Genomic DNA, 16,694 nt, shown 5'->3' with positions numbered 1-16,694 from the left:
TTCCTGCCACCTCAGCTTTCGAATTCAGTTCGTCACGGAAGTTGCTGCAACCCGAACGAGACATTCCGGTTTGGGCGGAGCGCGTCGATCCAACTCGTTCTCCAACGCCGCGCGTGTTCTCCGCGTGTCGACATTTCCGCGAAAAATCCGCTTACACCGGACGCTCGATGGATCAGCGGGAGCGCTCGAAACGGGTTACGAAGTTCGAAGGTCTATCGAAATCCCGGCCCTCCATTGGAACAAATCTAATCGAACGTTGCATGGGCGTTGTCCATTCATTCGTCTACTCATTCAGGAACAGAAACGAAGTTACGACAGCTCGTCACGATGTTACGACCATCCGTCACGACTCTACGACCGTCCGTCACGATTCTACGTGCGTTCGTTACGACTCTACGACCGTTTGTCATGACCATGTGACCGTTCGTCATAATTCTACGACCGTTCGTCATAACTCTACGACCGTTCGTCATAACTCTACGACCGTTCGTCATAACTCTACGACCGTTCGGCACGACCATATGAGCATTCGTCATGTATATATTATGAGCATTCGTCACGACCCTGCGATCGTTCGTCACGACTATGCGCGACTGTACATCACGACCCTGCGACCGCTCCTTTTCCGACGAATATTCCGTCCGTCCATCGGTTACATACCGTCGCGACGCTCGCGCCATTTGCTCGCCTCGTCGATCGCGAGTCAACGACTGCCTGTTGACCGTTCGCTAATCGACGATGCCACGGATTATCATTATCATCCGCGAGCGGCCAAGACCGTTGTCTCTCCCCGTGCCGCTCGCGCGACGCCGACGACCCTGTCCTATCCCATTCTTCCAGTCACGAAGATTCCCCATTCGTTATTCCCGTCGACATACGGAATACGAATACCGAGCAAATGGAACGCCTCCTCCTCTGCCGTCGTCTAAACGCTATCGTAGATCCTCCCGCGTCGTCCCGGAGCGCGCAGCCAGACCTCCGAACGGCTTACATAAGCCGTCGACTGACTGGCTTTGCTACCTTGAAGTCGGTCGTTGCCGCTGTCTCCTGCAATCGCTGCATGCCGGCGTATGCATCGAACGTTCTTTACAACCGACTGGCAATCGAGACTTACAACGCGTGCACGGGGACGGGGACACGCGGTGCAAAGAGAGAGAGAGAGAGAGAGAGAGAGAGAGAGAGAGAGAGAGAGATGGAGCGCTAGCGCGAGCGCGGCAACGAATAGATTTCAATTTCAACGTGGGAATGCGCCTCTATGCCGGTGCTGGTATTGATCCTCGCGGGACGGATAATAAATCGTTGATTCGAGTTCGTGCGTCCAGAGGAGACGTCGTTAAGAAGACGATACACGTCGCTTTTCTCCTCTCTCTCTCTCTCTCCCTCTCTCTATAACCTAGCCGACCAAACGCACAGTCTACCCCCTTCGCGTATTATTATTCCCGCGGCGGATTCCGGAGCTGAACGCGCCACTAACGAGCCAATCTCTGCGCGATGGAACGTTTAATGATCGCGGTGTGTGATCTTCGTACCAATCACCCCCGGTCCTCGCCGATACGCCCCTTCTCGAGGTGTCCTACGTGATTCCCCCCGACAGATTTTCCCCGATGTCAAGAATCTCGCGAAAAGTTCAAGTTCGCGAACACTCTCGGCAGAAATCTGATCGAAACGTCGAGACGACCTAATTCCAGGGGGGCGCCACGCGACCACCCTCGCGCGCGATCGATTCTAACGAGAGCGAGGCTCAGGAGGGTCGATCGAGCGCGTATAAATCACGGCTGTTTCCCCATTTCGCGAGGTGTTAAGGCAAACGGGGTATGGCGTTATCGATAAAAGTCACCGGACCACGGGAAATTCCTTTTCCCGACGACTCTGGCACATTGTTTTCTCGCCTCCAGGATTACCTACCCCTCGTGTGCCTCGCTTCGACCGTGACCCGTTCTATCAGCAACGATATACGTAGAATAAATACGTGGATCGTGGTCTGTGGATTTACCTGCAACAGAAAACGTGAAGACACGGTTAGAGATCGATACGGAATTCGAAATTCCTGGGAGGGGGCACGGGAGCGGGTGGAATAACTCGAGTGCAGGAGAGCCGGTGTGCAGAGGTAAAAATGGCAACGGAGTCGGAGCCGTCTCGATGTGTAACTAATGGGAATAATAACGACACAATGGCCCCGGTACGGAGAGCGTGCACGCCGTTGATTTACTTTTCACGCTCGGCTTGCCCGTCGCGGAACGCCCACGCGAGCAAAGCGCGCGCTCGAGGCCGAGACACGTCCATGGCGCGTGAACGATACATCGACGAATCGGCTTCGCGTGGGGATCGCGAACGCTGGCGATCAGCGCGTGTAAAAACACGCGCGGAACTCGCGCCGAATTATCGCGATCGCAGCCGCCCTCGGCGCGGCTCGATCCAAGCCGACTCGGGGCCGAAACGCTGCGGGATAATTGGTAATTTCGATCCATTTGTCACGCGAAACGCGACAGCCTCGTTCGAGCGTGTCACCGCGAGCTACTTTTGCAAACGAGGCACCCTTGTCCCATAAATCTTGGCCAACACCGGCCCCCGTCATTTTTTCTCCCGCTCCGGCTGACCCACAAAATCCGCGAGCGGGCGAGCGAGCGGTCGAAATAACTCGTCGCCCGCTCGCTGAAATCGCGCGGATATCGCGATCAAATTTACAAGAGTCGAACGGCCAAGCACGGAAACGCGCTCGAGCCGCGCCGCTGGCAAGAAAGCGAGTCAGCGAAGAAATTTACATAACCTTCGCGCCGATAGGATTTGCGGAGAGCGCGACGAGGTTTAACGATCCCCGAGGTTTCGCGTAAACGATCGCGCACAATCGCAAAGTGCGCCGAGTGGAAACTTCGGAGAGGTAAAATTATCCTCCGAAATAGCGAAATTCTCGCGAATCGTGGTATACGCGCTAGGAATCGCAAATACGGTATGTAGCGACCGTCGTTCTTTGCCGCAATTAAATTTGACACGGGGAATAGCGTGAATCATCGCGCAAATTTCATGAAAATATTTCTGTAGCGATCATCATTTCCACCCTCACCACTAGGTGGCTCCCGACCTTTTCGCAAGTACTCGGAAAATCTCTAATTCCTATATATATAAATTCCCGAACTTCCAATAGTATCCCAGTGTCATGTAGTCATGCCATGCCCAGTATAGCAGGGCCAGCTAGAGTAGCCTTACCGATGAGTCCCCGCTAGCAGGCCCAGGACGAAACGCATCCCTTCTAGCTACGCTAAGATACCTGTGACCACCTGAACTCAAACGTCGGTGGGGGAGGACCCCCACATTTCCACGAAGCTTCCATGATTTTTCCTGCCCCTCAGATTGCCCCCAAATCTGTTGTGGCGGCCATCATTCTCGTCATCGTCGATAGATGGATTTCAAATTTACAGAGGTTCGTGTACTTTCTCGCAAGTGCTTTAGAAAATCTCCATTTTTCGATATATTCTATTTCCAAACCTTGCAACAGTCCTAGGTAGGGCTATTATTAACCCTTTGCACTCGAGAGGTGACTCTCAGTCACCATTTAATCAGATTTTAAAGATGGACGTTTATTAATATATCGAATTTAAAATTACCTAACGATGTGTGGAATGTCGAAGAAAAATAATTCTACGTCTTAATTTGCATATGATTTCTCATTTACCATTTTAAAAACATCGTCGACTCTATGACAGAAAGTCTTCGAATTACTATTTTTCTGGAACGAAAAAGTCGTCGAGTGCAAAGGGTTAACACTAGATTCACGGAACCCGTCAATTTGACGGATAGGTTGCTCTCATTATACGATGGTAACAGATTTAGCTAATTTATATTAAGACTGTTAATATTGTAATTGTTTTTAAATTAATCGTTAAAAAAAGGACACGTGGTTTCCTTTACCTGTCAATTTGACAAGTGTCAAATATGTAGAAATAGGTATACAGATAGCATCTGTAAAACTAGTGTTAATATAATCCCTGTCTAAGGAAGGAGCTCTGCTAGGATATCTGATTGACCCCCTCCTGATTTCCCATTTAAAATCAAAAACTGTAATTTTCGCGCCTTTCTATACATGAGCATACTCGCGTTCTAATATAAAAATATAGTTCTTAGGTGCATTATTATCTTAAAGCGATAAGCGCGGTAAATAAACCCTTCGACTATGGCAGACTTTGGGAACGCACCAGTCGTACCATACGATAAGAATACATTAGCTATGTACACCGAGAATGCTGAAACTTTCCGTTAGATATACATCTCTGAGAAATTATTGCATATTCGACAAATAATCAAAACGCTGTATTCCACTACATAGAAACAACGGTATTTATTCCCTTGTATTCTGCATTACTTAAAATTTGACAGCAAAAGAAATTTCTAAGCGCGTGTGGCAAGATTTCTAAGCGCCTTTAGGCGACCCCCAGGAGTCAAAAGGTTAACCCTTATGCACTTCTCGATTTTTTGGTTAAAGAAGAGTAAAAGTTCAAAGATTTTCTGCTATAAAGGTGACGATATTTTTTAAGTAGTAAATAAGAAACCGTATAATAATTAACCCTTTGTACTCTGTGATTATTATCGTCACAGAGAAACAGCAATTCAAAGACTTTCTCCTGTAACGTCGAGAATATTTTTAAAACGGTAAATAAGGAATCGGGTATAAATTAAGACTTAAAATTATTTTATTTCGACATTCCATGCAATCTTAAGTTATTTTAGATTTGATATGTTAATTGACATGGTTCTTCGGAATTTGATTAAACGATGACTTAGGCTCACCTCTCGAGTGCAAATGGTTAATAAATGGAATTATTTGATTTCGATATTTCGCACACTATAATGTTATCTTAAATTTGACATATTAATTAATATCGATCTTCGAAATTTTATCAAGTGGCGAACGAAGGATGCTATCTCCAGTGCAAAGGATTAAGATTAATCCTAAGTTTAAACCCTTTGTACTTGAGAGGCGCCCTTCAGTCGCCATTTGATAAAATTTCGAAGCTCGATATTAATTAATATATCAAATTTAAAATAATGTAAAAGTGTGCGAGGTATCGAAATGAAATAATTCCGCGCGTTAATTATTATATGATTCCTTACTGACTGTTCAAAAAATATCACACCAGCTTTATAATAGAAAATTTTCCAACTCGTACCCTTCTTTAGCCAAAAAATCGTCAAGTGCAAAGGGTTAATAGCTTTTTCTTCAATCTACCTTCATTTTGTATTAATTTTCCGCCCATGAAAACAAATAACTTTAAATAAATTGTAAATCAAATTTCTCTCTAAAAAAGTTAATTTTTCTATACTTTCTTGTGCTAGTATATATTTGACATTTTTGAAAATATTAATCAAGTTTACTTTTCCAAAAGACAAAAGAGTTTCGATAATTTTTAACCTCTTACACGTTTCGGTTTCTTTGTTGTAATTATTCGTTTCTGTCGTAATTATACTTGGCGTATTAAAACGTATATCAAAAGGGGGGGCCCGTGCTAGGTAGCCTTGCTGATAAGTCCCACTTAGCAAGCCCGAGACGAAACGCATCCCTCCTCTTCCTTTTGCTATCGCCCTTTCTAGCAGCACCACCACATCGAGGATACCTGCGACAAGCCAATTTCAACGAACGTGTGGACCCCCTACAACGGTGTAACCCGCTTCGAAAGGTTCTCCAAAGCCAGCTCGCGATAAACTCGCTGGAATCATCTTCCGCGCGATGGCTGGCAAATATTTGCAACTCGCGTTGGTCGGGCCGAGAGAAAGGAATCGCCTTGCCCTACTTGAGTGGAGTCGCGCGGAGAGCACGCGGATCGAGCGGATTCGTTCGAACAATACGCGTTAATTGTCGACGGGTTGTTTGCCAGAGCCGAACGCGTTGCCGCGAAACGCGGGCGTAACACGCGTCGCGCTTGTTATCTTCGAGGAGAATAAACAACGCGGTTGCGTTAACGCGTACCGTAACTCGCACACGCCTCGCGCGGAAAAGCACGTATTATACCTGGGGTGTGTCGCGGCGCGGAGCCGGAGCACGCTTGCACGACACGCGCGAGCATTGCGCGAACACCAGTCGTCGTCGTCGTTGCCCAACAACCGACCGGGATGACCCAGATGGACAGTCGAACGCGCGTCGCAATGGAAGAAATAATCTAATTTTCGTTTACCAGAGCCGACGGTGAGCCGAGCCGAACCGAGCCGAGCCGAGCCGAGCCGAGCTGAAATTTTAACTTCCTTTTCCTCCGAACGTCGCCACTCCGCGACTATACTCGCGCGTTGCATCACTGCCAATTATAAATGCAAAATTGCACCGTCGATTCCGACACTCGAAACGCAAATGCGGAATAGCTGTCGCATTCCGGCTCTTTACGACCCGATAAGATTACGAGAAGCCGAAACAATGTTTCTCCCGTGGCGCGACCACGGAAACCGGGTCTCGCGTATCCACGCTGAAACGCTCGTTATTAGCCGATAAGATAGGGAAATTGGCAAGTTCTCCGCGCTAATCGGCCAGCAACTCGCTTTTCAAACTCGCACTCGCTTCGCCTGCATGATTCACGCAACGACTTTAGCCGCGATACGTAAAGTGGAACGCGACGAAGTTCCAGGATTCGACGGATACCACAACACGCCGCGAGTTTCTCAGCGTTTCACGATCTTATCTCATCGAGAACATATATTACGCGTATAAATAAACGGTACGATGAACGGAGACTCGGGAGAAAAATTCTGGATTTAAATACGCTTCGCGAAGGAACCTCTCCTCTATGTGGTCGATTTACTCCGAGAAACCGCGAAGAGGGTGACGTAGACAGGGGCAGATACATGGGAGAGGATACACCTGTTTCGGCTGTCCAGGTCTCCCTTTCATTTCCTCCCGAGCCGGCTGGATTAACCCCTTCGATGGACCAATGAAACCGAGACCCTTGGCAGATAGCTACGATTGATCGAGTATATCCTCTCTCTATCTAGGAATTTTCTCGCTATTTTTCTCATACGAAAAATTACGGAATTTGAATCCCTTATCCATATTTTCTACGCGAAATAACAACCCTCCTCACCCCATCATCCGGATGGAGAATCGTTTGGGATTGTTTAGAATCGTGCGCGAATCACTGTCAAGGGTGTATCCCGATTCTAGGGTCGCTTCCGGCCGAGCGAGTATTCATTTTTCGACCGCTTTGTCTCCTTTGTCGCGGAATAATCCCGAAGGCGTGGACAGGGCCAAGGCGCCGGAAGCTCGGGGGGTGTGGACGTCGAGGCGCGGAAATGGGGTAGCGACGCTGGGGCAAGGTGCAAGAGGCGACGAGCGCCGCGAGTCAGAGGAAGAGAGAAAGAGGGTACGAGAAGGGGAGAGAAAGGGAAAAGAAGCGACTGGTAACGCGGGGACGCCAGCAGCAGCTGCTCTCGAGCGTTTAGCGAATTTTGCCACGAGGCATTAAGAACCCCCCTTCTTCCCCCCCTCGTCATTCTTTTTTCCCGCGACTTTCTTCCGCCGCTGCTTCCTCGTTTCCTTCTCGACGGCGGGCAAAAACCAGCTCGCAGGGTCCGCCCTGGTCGGATTCACACGCTGTGCAAGGATTCCGGACTCCGTGAAAATCCGCAACCCTGCAGAGGAAGCCGTTAAAACCTCGGGAAAAAAGGTCTTTCGGCTCGTGGTTTTCGTCGTCTCGTCGACTTCGCCAGGGTTGTTTGCGAGCTTCCGAGGAATCCCTTCCAGCGCCAGCCCAAGGAAACTTCGTTCCGAGTCGATTAAACGCGATGGACGGAGAGAAGCTACGGGGAGGAACGCGAGCTGACGACCGGTGGAAAAAGCTGCGTGGTCGGGAACCAGTTCCAACGTGGTTTCGAGGATCCTCAAGAACGTACCTAGACCTTCCATTCGCGCATCGTGAATGAGATAAATCGGAAAAATAGGATACTGTTACGAGTTTCTCATACGAGCCCTGTACTCGGTCTAGTAATAAGAACAAACTATAACTTCCAAAATAACTAAAAAATAGTAATCCAGCAGCTTCCAAGATATTCAGGCGGGGACTTTCAACTTCCGCAATAGTAATCCAGTACCTACTAGAACGTTTGGACAAAGAACAATCGCGATTACTATAAAAATGAGCGTCTTACGTCGAAATGCAGCGAGTTGAGTTGACAGCGTTTAGCTAGGCTTAATCTCATTCTACGTCGTGAACATTAGAAATCGTTCAGCGATCCAGTAATCGAACTTATACTAGAGGAGGTCCAAGTGTGATCCGTAATAATACGTTTCGAACGATGGAGTTCTATTTTGCGAATGATTCGTGGAAGAGAAGCCCACTGGGCGACGTTTTCAGCCCCTCGCGCGAATCTCAGCGAAAAGAGATTCGAATACAGTGGAACGTAGAGTACGTCTGCCTTCCTGAGTCTCCTCGTGAATTATCTTGGTCCACGAGTTGGAGACAAAGAATCCATAAAAGACTAGAGAGAATGATCATTTTCCTCATTTCCAAGTATACCTCGAATTATTGTACCTTCGGATACTGACAAATCCTCATGGTCGTGTAACCGGTGCACGATGTCGCACCAGAGGTCTCTGAAATCGCGTGGCATGGTGGTCCAGGACGAATCGTTGGTCCCCAAGGTCACTCGAGCGTCGCGTATAGTCGTGTGGTAATTTACCCCAGTATTTGGAGGCGTCTGACTTATATCCCCGCCGAGTACACGGCGGAGGGAGCCCCTCGCGGATAATTCCAGGGTGGTATCGATATTAAATCGTTATTTAGACGGCGATTTGGTGGGAGGCGAGGAGGGAGGAAGGAGGAAACAAGGGCGTATCCCGGCGCGAATTATGGTTAACGGGCTGGAAAGGTAAGAGGGCACTGTGCGCGAAAAAGAGAGAAGTTGAGCGCAGAGTCGGCTAACCGTGATCGCGAACGCACAGGGGTTGGCAATATTTCCGTTATGGTACATTAAATTCGTACGAGTTTTCTAACGCGACCGCATCTCGTCGTCGATAACTCGGGGAATCGGAGGGAAATAACGGAGGGAGAGCAGAGGACGCGCAAGCTGGGAAAACACGTTTCCCTCCCGCCACGCAGGGGGTATTTTTCTTCGCCGTTTTGCGGAATTCGGGCCACGCGAGCCTGCAACGAACGTCGATCGATTCGCTCCGCCTGGCCGCGTTGTAAAACCGCCGCGGGAGGAAACACGGTGAAAAACCGAAATCAAATTGCTCGGCAGAAACAAACGTCCCAACTTTGCGCGAATAACTTTGCAAATGGAAAGCGATTTTTCCACCGGTCGACGAGCAACTCGATTAAAACGGTCTTTCCCAATTTTTCCGAGTGCAGCAACGGCCTGTACGCGCCTATCGAAAAAGGCGAAACACGTCCATGAGATCAGCCAATAGGCTGGCTAGTTGCCGATCACAACCTACAACCCTTGCGACCTCACTGCGAGTACGAGTGTGCCCAAGATCTGGCACAGTTCAACTGCTCGTTCGCGATTTAATGCAATAGCGTGACACAGCACACGGTGTACGGGAACTCGATCTGCAATTCCAAAAGAGAGCGCTCTTTCGTTTTCCAGTTGTCGCGACTATGTCACGATTATGTGACGTCTGTGTCGCGACTATGTCACGATTATGTGACGTCTGTGTCGCGACTATGTGACGATTGTGTCACGATTATATGACGACTGTATCACAATTGTGTGACCATTGAAACGTGTGACGATTGTGTCACGATTATATGACGACTAAGTGACGATTATATAACGACTAAGTGACGATTGTGTGACGACTAAGTGACGATTGTGTGACGACTAAGTGACGATTGTGTGACGACTAAGTGACGACTGTGTGACGACTAAGTGACGACTAAGTGACGACTAAGTGACGATTGTGTGACGACTAAGTGACGATTGTGTGACGACTAAGTGACGATTGTGTGACGACTAGGTGACGACTAGGTGACGACTAGGTGACGACTAAGTGACGACTAGGTGACGACTAGGTGACGACTAGGTGACGACTAGGTGGCAATTGTGTGACGACTACGTAACGACTAGGTGACGACTGTGTGACGCCTAGGTGACGATTGTGTGACGACTAAGTGACACGTTCGGAATTCGTACAACATCGATCTCAAGATTAACAGGGTATAGGGAAACGCGCGAAACCCTCTCGTTTGCCGTCCTTCGCGCCACACAGGGTGGTACAAACATTAGCTAAGCTTCGATCTTGCTCCGAACGAGGCGCAGCGACGTTTTTCCAATTTCGCGAGCAGCTACGAGAACGAGTGGAGAGAAGGGCGAGAGAGGGGACACCACGGGAGAGACCAGTTTCCCAGGTCCCAGCAGGAAAGCTCGACTCGAATTACCTTTAAGCAAGGGAGGCAAAAAAGCGAACAGCTCGAGGGTCTCGGACAACACAGACGTTCGGAATCGAACGTGCCCTCTTTCCTCTATTCTACAATTTGCATACCTTCGAGCTCTGAAATGACCCTGTGAAACGGGGATAAGGGTTCCTTTCTGCGACGTCTAATGGCCTGCGCGTACCCGCCGCATCTGCTCCCAATGGCACTGTACCGCTACTGCGGTTACGTAATTTTCTAACCAAGAATACTGACGCGTCCCCTAAAACTCAGGGAGGAACCTTGACCAAAAATACGATGCCTTCCGCGTCTTTCAAATTCCTCACGGTCACCCCGAGTATTCTATGCAGCAACCCCTCTGGGTACTCCACCATCATCGCGTTTAAACGCAGTAGGCAGTTCGCTATTTCTACCGAAACTAAATAGATATACTTCACGCGGTGAGTCATAACTTTGTACACTGGAAGAGGAATATTAGACTCTTAAATAATTTCTCATAAATTTTGTAACTAATCTTGGCGAACGAAACGAGTTACATGAGGGCCTCCGAGGTAACGGAATAATGACAACGAAGAAGACGAAGGAGACGAAGAAAGCGAATAATAACGAGTATCACAAAGCCTTAAACAAGAGTTAACAAACGGTCGTTAATTCGGCAACGGTAAATGTAGCGTTAAGGTTAAATCGTAACACTGTCTTTCTCGAGATAAATCGCGACAAAGAAGCAAAACCGGTTATTAAATCACGATAAGATAATGCCAGTCTATTCAACGAATTGCCGCTTTCATCGGAACACACCCGTTCGAAGGTCAGCAAAAATCCGAGTCACCATCGATACACGCGTTTTCGCGAATTATCGCGAAGAGTCTCGAACGACTTTCCACGGTGGTTCCTGGGAAACGCGAGAAAACGAGAGAAGAGAACCGAGACGGAAAGAACGTCAAAGGGAGAGCTGGGACAATACTTGGCTGGGCGTTAATAATGAGCCAGCCATTGCAGCGGCATCGGTGTCACGTCGCTTTGTTCCAGGCGAGCATTATTCGGTCGCGCGCGTATCTGGAATAATCAGTCGCGTTTTACCGAAATAGCAACGCGCATTGTCCCGCAGGGTCTAGACGACGTCGGGCGAGAACGCGACGGAATCGTACTCTTTCCTCCTTTCCGCCATCTTCCGTCGACCTTCTTTCCGAAGGCGAACCAGTTTCAATTCCACCGGACAAACTTTCCTATTAATCGAATAGACCCTGGCGATCGACTGGCCGCACCCGGCGTGCGATTTCGATCGCTCCGAGAGCTACTTCCTGCCAAACTTTCTCCGCGTTGCTAACCCATATCCGGCGAGACGCGTGTGGAACGGACTGAACGTACCCTGAAAAATTCCAATTCCCTGGTAACGAGAACAGAGACGCGTCGTCGAGATGCCGAGATTGAAGACGAAGCGAATGGAACACACGCGTCGCTGCCAATCTCAGCTGCCACGCTCGTACGCGTAAAAAGCTTTTCCGGGACAATGATGCGGGAGAACAGAGAGACGACGAGAGAGATACGAGCGTCGATATCGCGCGCACCAGCTTCGTCTGAAGCGGGACAAAGCGGAACGATGGCCCAGGCGCATTATGACCGATGAAATACGGCATTAAGGGTCCCCTAACTGGCAGCATCTTGGAAACAGACGCACCTGCCACTCCTTCGTCCACCATCCGGGACCTCTTTCGACCCCCTACGAACAGGCGCGAGCAATGGGATTGTTTCCAGTCATACACTCTCTCCCTCTCTCGCTCTCAGATTTTTCTGTACCATCTCTCGTTTGCGCTGGGAGCGCTTCTGGTCACGAATTTCATCTCTCCGGAAAATAGACAAGCGTATTCGATAGCCGCGCTTATTGGATCCAACGTGGCGGAGGCGTCCTTCCTTTCGCGCCAGAAGGGCGAATCCTCGTTAAGAGGATTACTCGATTCGGGGACCCAACGTTACTCGACCAACCATTATTATTTCACGAGCACCGGGTCCTCTGTGACCGACCCGGGACGTGGCAAGATCCAGGAACTGCCAACGAGTCGGGAAACTAGCATGCGGACTTATCGACTCGATCTTCGATTCGAAAAAAGGAAATTGCGAATACCTGCTAATTTATTAGACAGTACCGAGGTTTCTTCTAAGATTATTATAAATCGCAGATCGACGACCGCGGCGCTTCCGTGAAAGTTACGAACCACGTGGCTCGCTCGTGGGCGCGCACTGTCCGAGCAGAAACTTTCACGAGGGTTAAGCCAAGTTGGATATGCTGTAAGTGTTAAGATGGTAACTGCAAATCGCTATCTGTGTGTTGGAAATTTGTGTATCTAGACATAGGTATGACATCTAGTGGACGGTTTTCGTTTTTGTCTGACCCTCTAACGTAACCGCGGAGACCAGAGAACCGTTGTACCGCTAACACGTGCTTTGTAATAAAGAATTATAAAAGTAATACCACTACGCGTGATTTATTAAATCAAGGAAGTCTAACGGTAATGTTAATTTCGAGACAGGTAGCCTAGGAACCCGTTGGGAAGAATATTCCGTATATAGTGGACGACGTATGGAAGAGTCCTCTGCTTGATTACACCGGTGTACCAGTGATCACGAATCCCATTTGCGAAGATATTGGTACCCGAAATTCTGTCGAAGGGTTACACGCGTATTCGCGATACGTTATTCGTGCGAGGGCTAGGAAGGATCGAGAAGAGTTTTGTCAGTAGCAGCGCGTGCTTGTCCGCGATCGTCGTGATCGAGAAGATCGGCCTGGCAGTTGACACGGAGCTGGTATGCATCGCGTTAGAAGGGAACAGAAAATCCTAGTCTAAGTTTCTATGGCGTTGGAAGCAAGCGGAAAATCCCGATCCAAGTCTCTATGGCGTTGGAAGCAAGCGGAAAATCCCGATCCAAGTCTCTATGGCGTTGGAAGCAAGCGGAAAATCCCGATCCAAGTCTCTATGGCGTTGGAAGCAAGCGGAAAATCCGCATCTAAGTTTCTATGGCGTTGGAAGCAAGCGGAAAATCCCGATCTAAGTTGCTATCACGTTCTGTCAATGGTCCATCATTAGCACGTTAAATGCCACGCCTGTCCCTACGAACCTGCGCTAGAGACTTTCCATTTAGGCCACGCCGGTCCGTACGGTCCAGAAGGGCCCGCATGACGGTACGGCACGCAAAATTGGGATGTCGCTTAACGTGTCAAAAACGGTTCTCTTGATTGACTAGAGCATCGGCGAAACGTCATGCAATTTCTCGAAACATCGAGAAACGGGTTGCTCGCCAATATGGCGGCGATGGTTACTTCTACTATGACGCTTGAAAGACAACGAAAAGTAGAAGAACCAGAATATTCGCCTGTCAAAAAGGCTAAAAAAAGAAATACGAAACGTGGACAATTCCGACAATTGCGGAGCAATTCCGAGTAGTTTACTCTACGCTAATTGCGAAGCGAATTGTCGTTTACCGGAAATTTGCCGTAATAGGAACCAAGTGGACAAATTTTTGCCAATTGTTTTATTATCGCGCGAGTAATTACGTTTACGGGAAACGGAGGAATATAAATATCGACGCGGATCATCGGTTCGTCAGAAGCTCGATAAGTTTTCAAAGGTCTGAAACGAAGAGTGTCTACGAAGAAGAACCCGTCATGTCTCCGTACCTAACAACGTGCCTGATGGTGGCTATAGCCGTAGTCTTTCGTGAGTGTAGTTCCACGTCAAACCCTAGACGTATCGGTGATCACAAAATTGATTCAAATTTCACGGGTTTCGCGTTATCAAAATTTCGCGGTATCCAAAATTTCGCGGTATCCAAAATTTCGCGGTATCCAAAATTTCGCGGTATCCAAAATTTCGCGGTATCCAAAATTTCGCGGTATCCAAATTTCGCGGTATCCAAATTGCGAGGTATCAAAATTGCGAGGTATCAAAATTGCGAGGTATCAAAATTTCGCGTTATCCAAATTTCGCGGTATCCAAATTTCGAGGTATCCAAATTTCGAGATATCAAAATTGCAAAGTATCAAAATTTCAAGGTATCAAAATTTCGCGGTACAAGTACGTCGCGAATTAAGAAATGGATTTAGCGTAATGTAGTAGAAACTAGTTTTCGTTCGTCGTACGTATTTTTACGCAAAATTTGGTTCACCAGTTGGGCCGACAAACGCGGAAGACCCGGATTGCGGGAAGGACGAGGTGTTCGACATCTGCGGACGAGTATGCGAGCCAACGTGCCGGGAACTTGATCGCCGTGAGACATGTCGCCCTGTAAGTACCCGACGATATCTTAACTCGAACAGACCGAATTTGCATAACCTATAAAAGGACTAACGTTCATTTTTCTCCTCAGCACTGTGACGGAAGCCTAGCCATGTGCACATGCGGCCCTGGACTGGTAAGGGACGATAACAATAAATGTAGTCCTCCGTCAGAATGCGAGGAGACATCATAACCACACACGCAAGTTCAACGGGAATCAGTAAAACATAGACTACAACTATAGCATACCTAGCAATAAAGAACGTTCTTTGAGCAAATTAATCGGCTATCGAAACACCTTTTTCTCGTTCACTCACCTACGAAATCTAACAGGACACGGCTTATATCTGTCAACTTCCTTCGCACAGAGCACCCTCGAGCGGTCCTAGGAGACGATTCGGTTCGACTGCTCGAGACGAGTCTCCGCGACTAAATATGTTCCGAAGTCCACTGCTTGGCGTCAACCTTGACTTTTCCGCCTATCGCCTTCCGACCAATCTAGCCAACGCGTTTGCTCGATTAATGCCGGACACGTAAGGTGACCGTGTGGGCCCACCTGCGATCGAGCGTCGCGCAGAATCCACCAAAGGCCCACCCACCCACCATCGTCGCACCGTCGTTTCGCTGCCGCGCGTCCCTGTAACAGGTGCACGGTTTCGTGCACGATCTCGCGACCGATCGCGTGACTGCGTCGATCATATTCCCGAGAGCTGACGTGTCCGCGGAGTAACTAGTTTCGTCGAGTTTCCAACGGCAGAAACCGCGAGATTCCGTTGAAAATCGCGACTCGACCGCGAGGAAAGACGCGACGAGGAAACCTTCGGAGTCGGTCGAATTCGATTTCCCGCGGAAGGAAAACGGGAGGGAACAGAGGAAAGGGGCAAGTACGGAGGGCGTTCGTGATCAAAGAAACAATTTGCTCGGCGAAAAGCCGAGATTTCGAGGGTCAGCGGGAATACAACGGAGAGTGGGACGCGCGAGAAAGCCCGGTTCCCGTGAAAGGAATCACGGAGAGGAGAGAAGACACACGCGTATACAGGAGCCCTGTCCGGTCGAGTAGCCTCGGGAAGCTCTCGTTCCTATCATATTTATGAGACACCTCGAACCTAGCGCTACAGCGTAACGCGCTACCTTCGCCCCCTCCGAGAAGGGGATGAAATCAGCGCGGTCGAAAGTGTGCGTCGCGCGTGCCGACGTATTCGCTCTCTCGCGCGATAAGACGTGACCTGGACGAGTGGGAAATTGCCTGAAAGCTCGCGTCGCACGCTCTTCGAACGAGAAAATCCACCCCCTCGCCAGGGCTCTTGCTTTGAACCCGATTCCGCTAAGGGGAGAAGGAAAAGGCGTTTCTCGCTTTTCCATCGGTCTCTCTCTACCCCCTGTGTGTGCCCCACCCCCCCTTTTCTCTTTCGATTCGTTCGGTTTCCACGAAGAAACTCTGCGCACGCCCTTCGATCCATCCGAAAATCGTTACGCTATCCAGTCGGCGAAGTCTACCTGCATGCAGGGTGGAGAGGTTGCAACTGGTTCACCCCCTGGTGCTTCGAGATCGAATTCATCGCGAGCTATTAACAGCTGTCGCAGTTGGTCGAAATCGTTACGCGTCATTGCGACCCGAAAATATCTGGCCATGGAACTAGCAGCCAAACGCTACGGGGTTGGCGAGAATCGCGCCTGCCTAACCCTTTGTCGGACTCGTCGATGGGAAATGACAGGAACTGGTGGTCCGATATTCCTGTTTCCGGCACCTCGGATCAATGGGTAAAGATTGAAAGGAACAACGAATAACACGGGAACCCTGTCGTCTGTTGCCCTTTCAGAGAGAAACGCGACATGTCCTAGGGCCTGCGCGCGTCCTCGTTGACAGATCGGTACTATGGAACGGACAGGGTAAGAGATCGATCGAGAGAATCGAATCGTTCTTTGTCCAACTAGGGGAGAGTGGTACCCGACCAGGGACCATATTTCCACGACTAGGCATATCGTTTCGACGACTAGGCATATCGTTTCAACGACTATGGACCATTTCGACGACTAGGCATCGTTTCGACGATTAGGCATCGTTTCGACGATTAGG

General features: G+C 49.1%; 3 protein-coding genes across 6 annotated transcripts in view; 1 reads left to right on the top strand and 2 right to left on the bottom strand.

Annotated features, from left to right (window-relative positions):
• Positions 1-15,011, bottom strand: part of LOC108551510 (Glucose transporter type 3) — a 19,838-nt gene extending 4,827 nt beyond the window's left edge. For 3 of the 4 annotated variants that reach the window (XM_017905712.1, XM_017905711.1, XM_017905714.1), the window contains exons 1-2: positions 14,935-15,011; positions 1,906-1,993 (exon numbers count right to left, since the gene is read on the bottom strand). Coding sequence is in view for 1 of the 4 variants with exons in the window: in XM_017905713.1 (XP_017761202.1) it covers positions 6,002-6,056 (55 nt within the window). In the remaining 3 variants the exon portion in view is untranslated. Of the gene's footprint in view, positions 1-1,905; positions 1,994-6,001; positions 6,169-14,934 lie in introns of those variants that run through there. The other variant, XM_017905713.1, reaches the window with a different exon arrangement.
• LOC108551511 (headcase protein) overlaps positions 1-16,694 on the bottom strand; it is a 157,876-nt gene that overhangs the window by 82,931 nt on the left and 58,251 nt on the right. The window lies entirely within an intron of this gene.
• On the top strand, positions 13,933-14,899 carry LOC108551514 (chymotrypsin inhibitor). The gene is made up of 3 exons (XM_017905719.1): positions 13,933-14,059; positions 14,511-14,626; positions 14,709-14,899. Exons 1-3 carry the CDS (start codon positions 14,008-14,010, stop codon positions 14,808-14,810), a joined length of 270 nt encoding a protein of 89 aa, XP_017761208.1. The 5' UTR covers positions 13,933-14,007; the 3' UTR covers positions 14,811-14,899.

The sequence above is a fragment of the Eufriesea mexicana genome, unplaced genomic scaffold (assembly GCF_001483705.2).
Source record: "Eufriesea mexicana isolate 0111107269 unplaced genomic scaffold, ASM148370v2 scaffold3014, whole genome shotgun sequence".
Classification (NCBI taxonomy): domain Eukaryota; kingdom Metazoa; phylum Arthropoda; class Insecta; order Hymenoptera; family Apidae; genus Eufriesea; species Eufriesea mexicana.
Note: the sequence above shows the minus strand (reverse complement) of the source record. Positions and strands in the feature narration are given on the sequence as shown.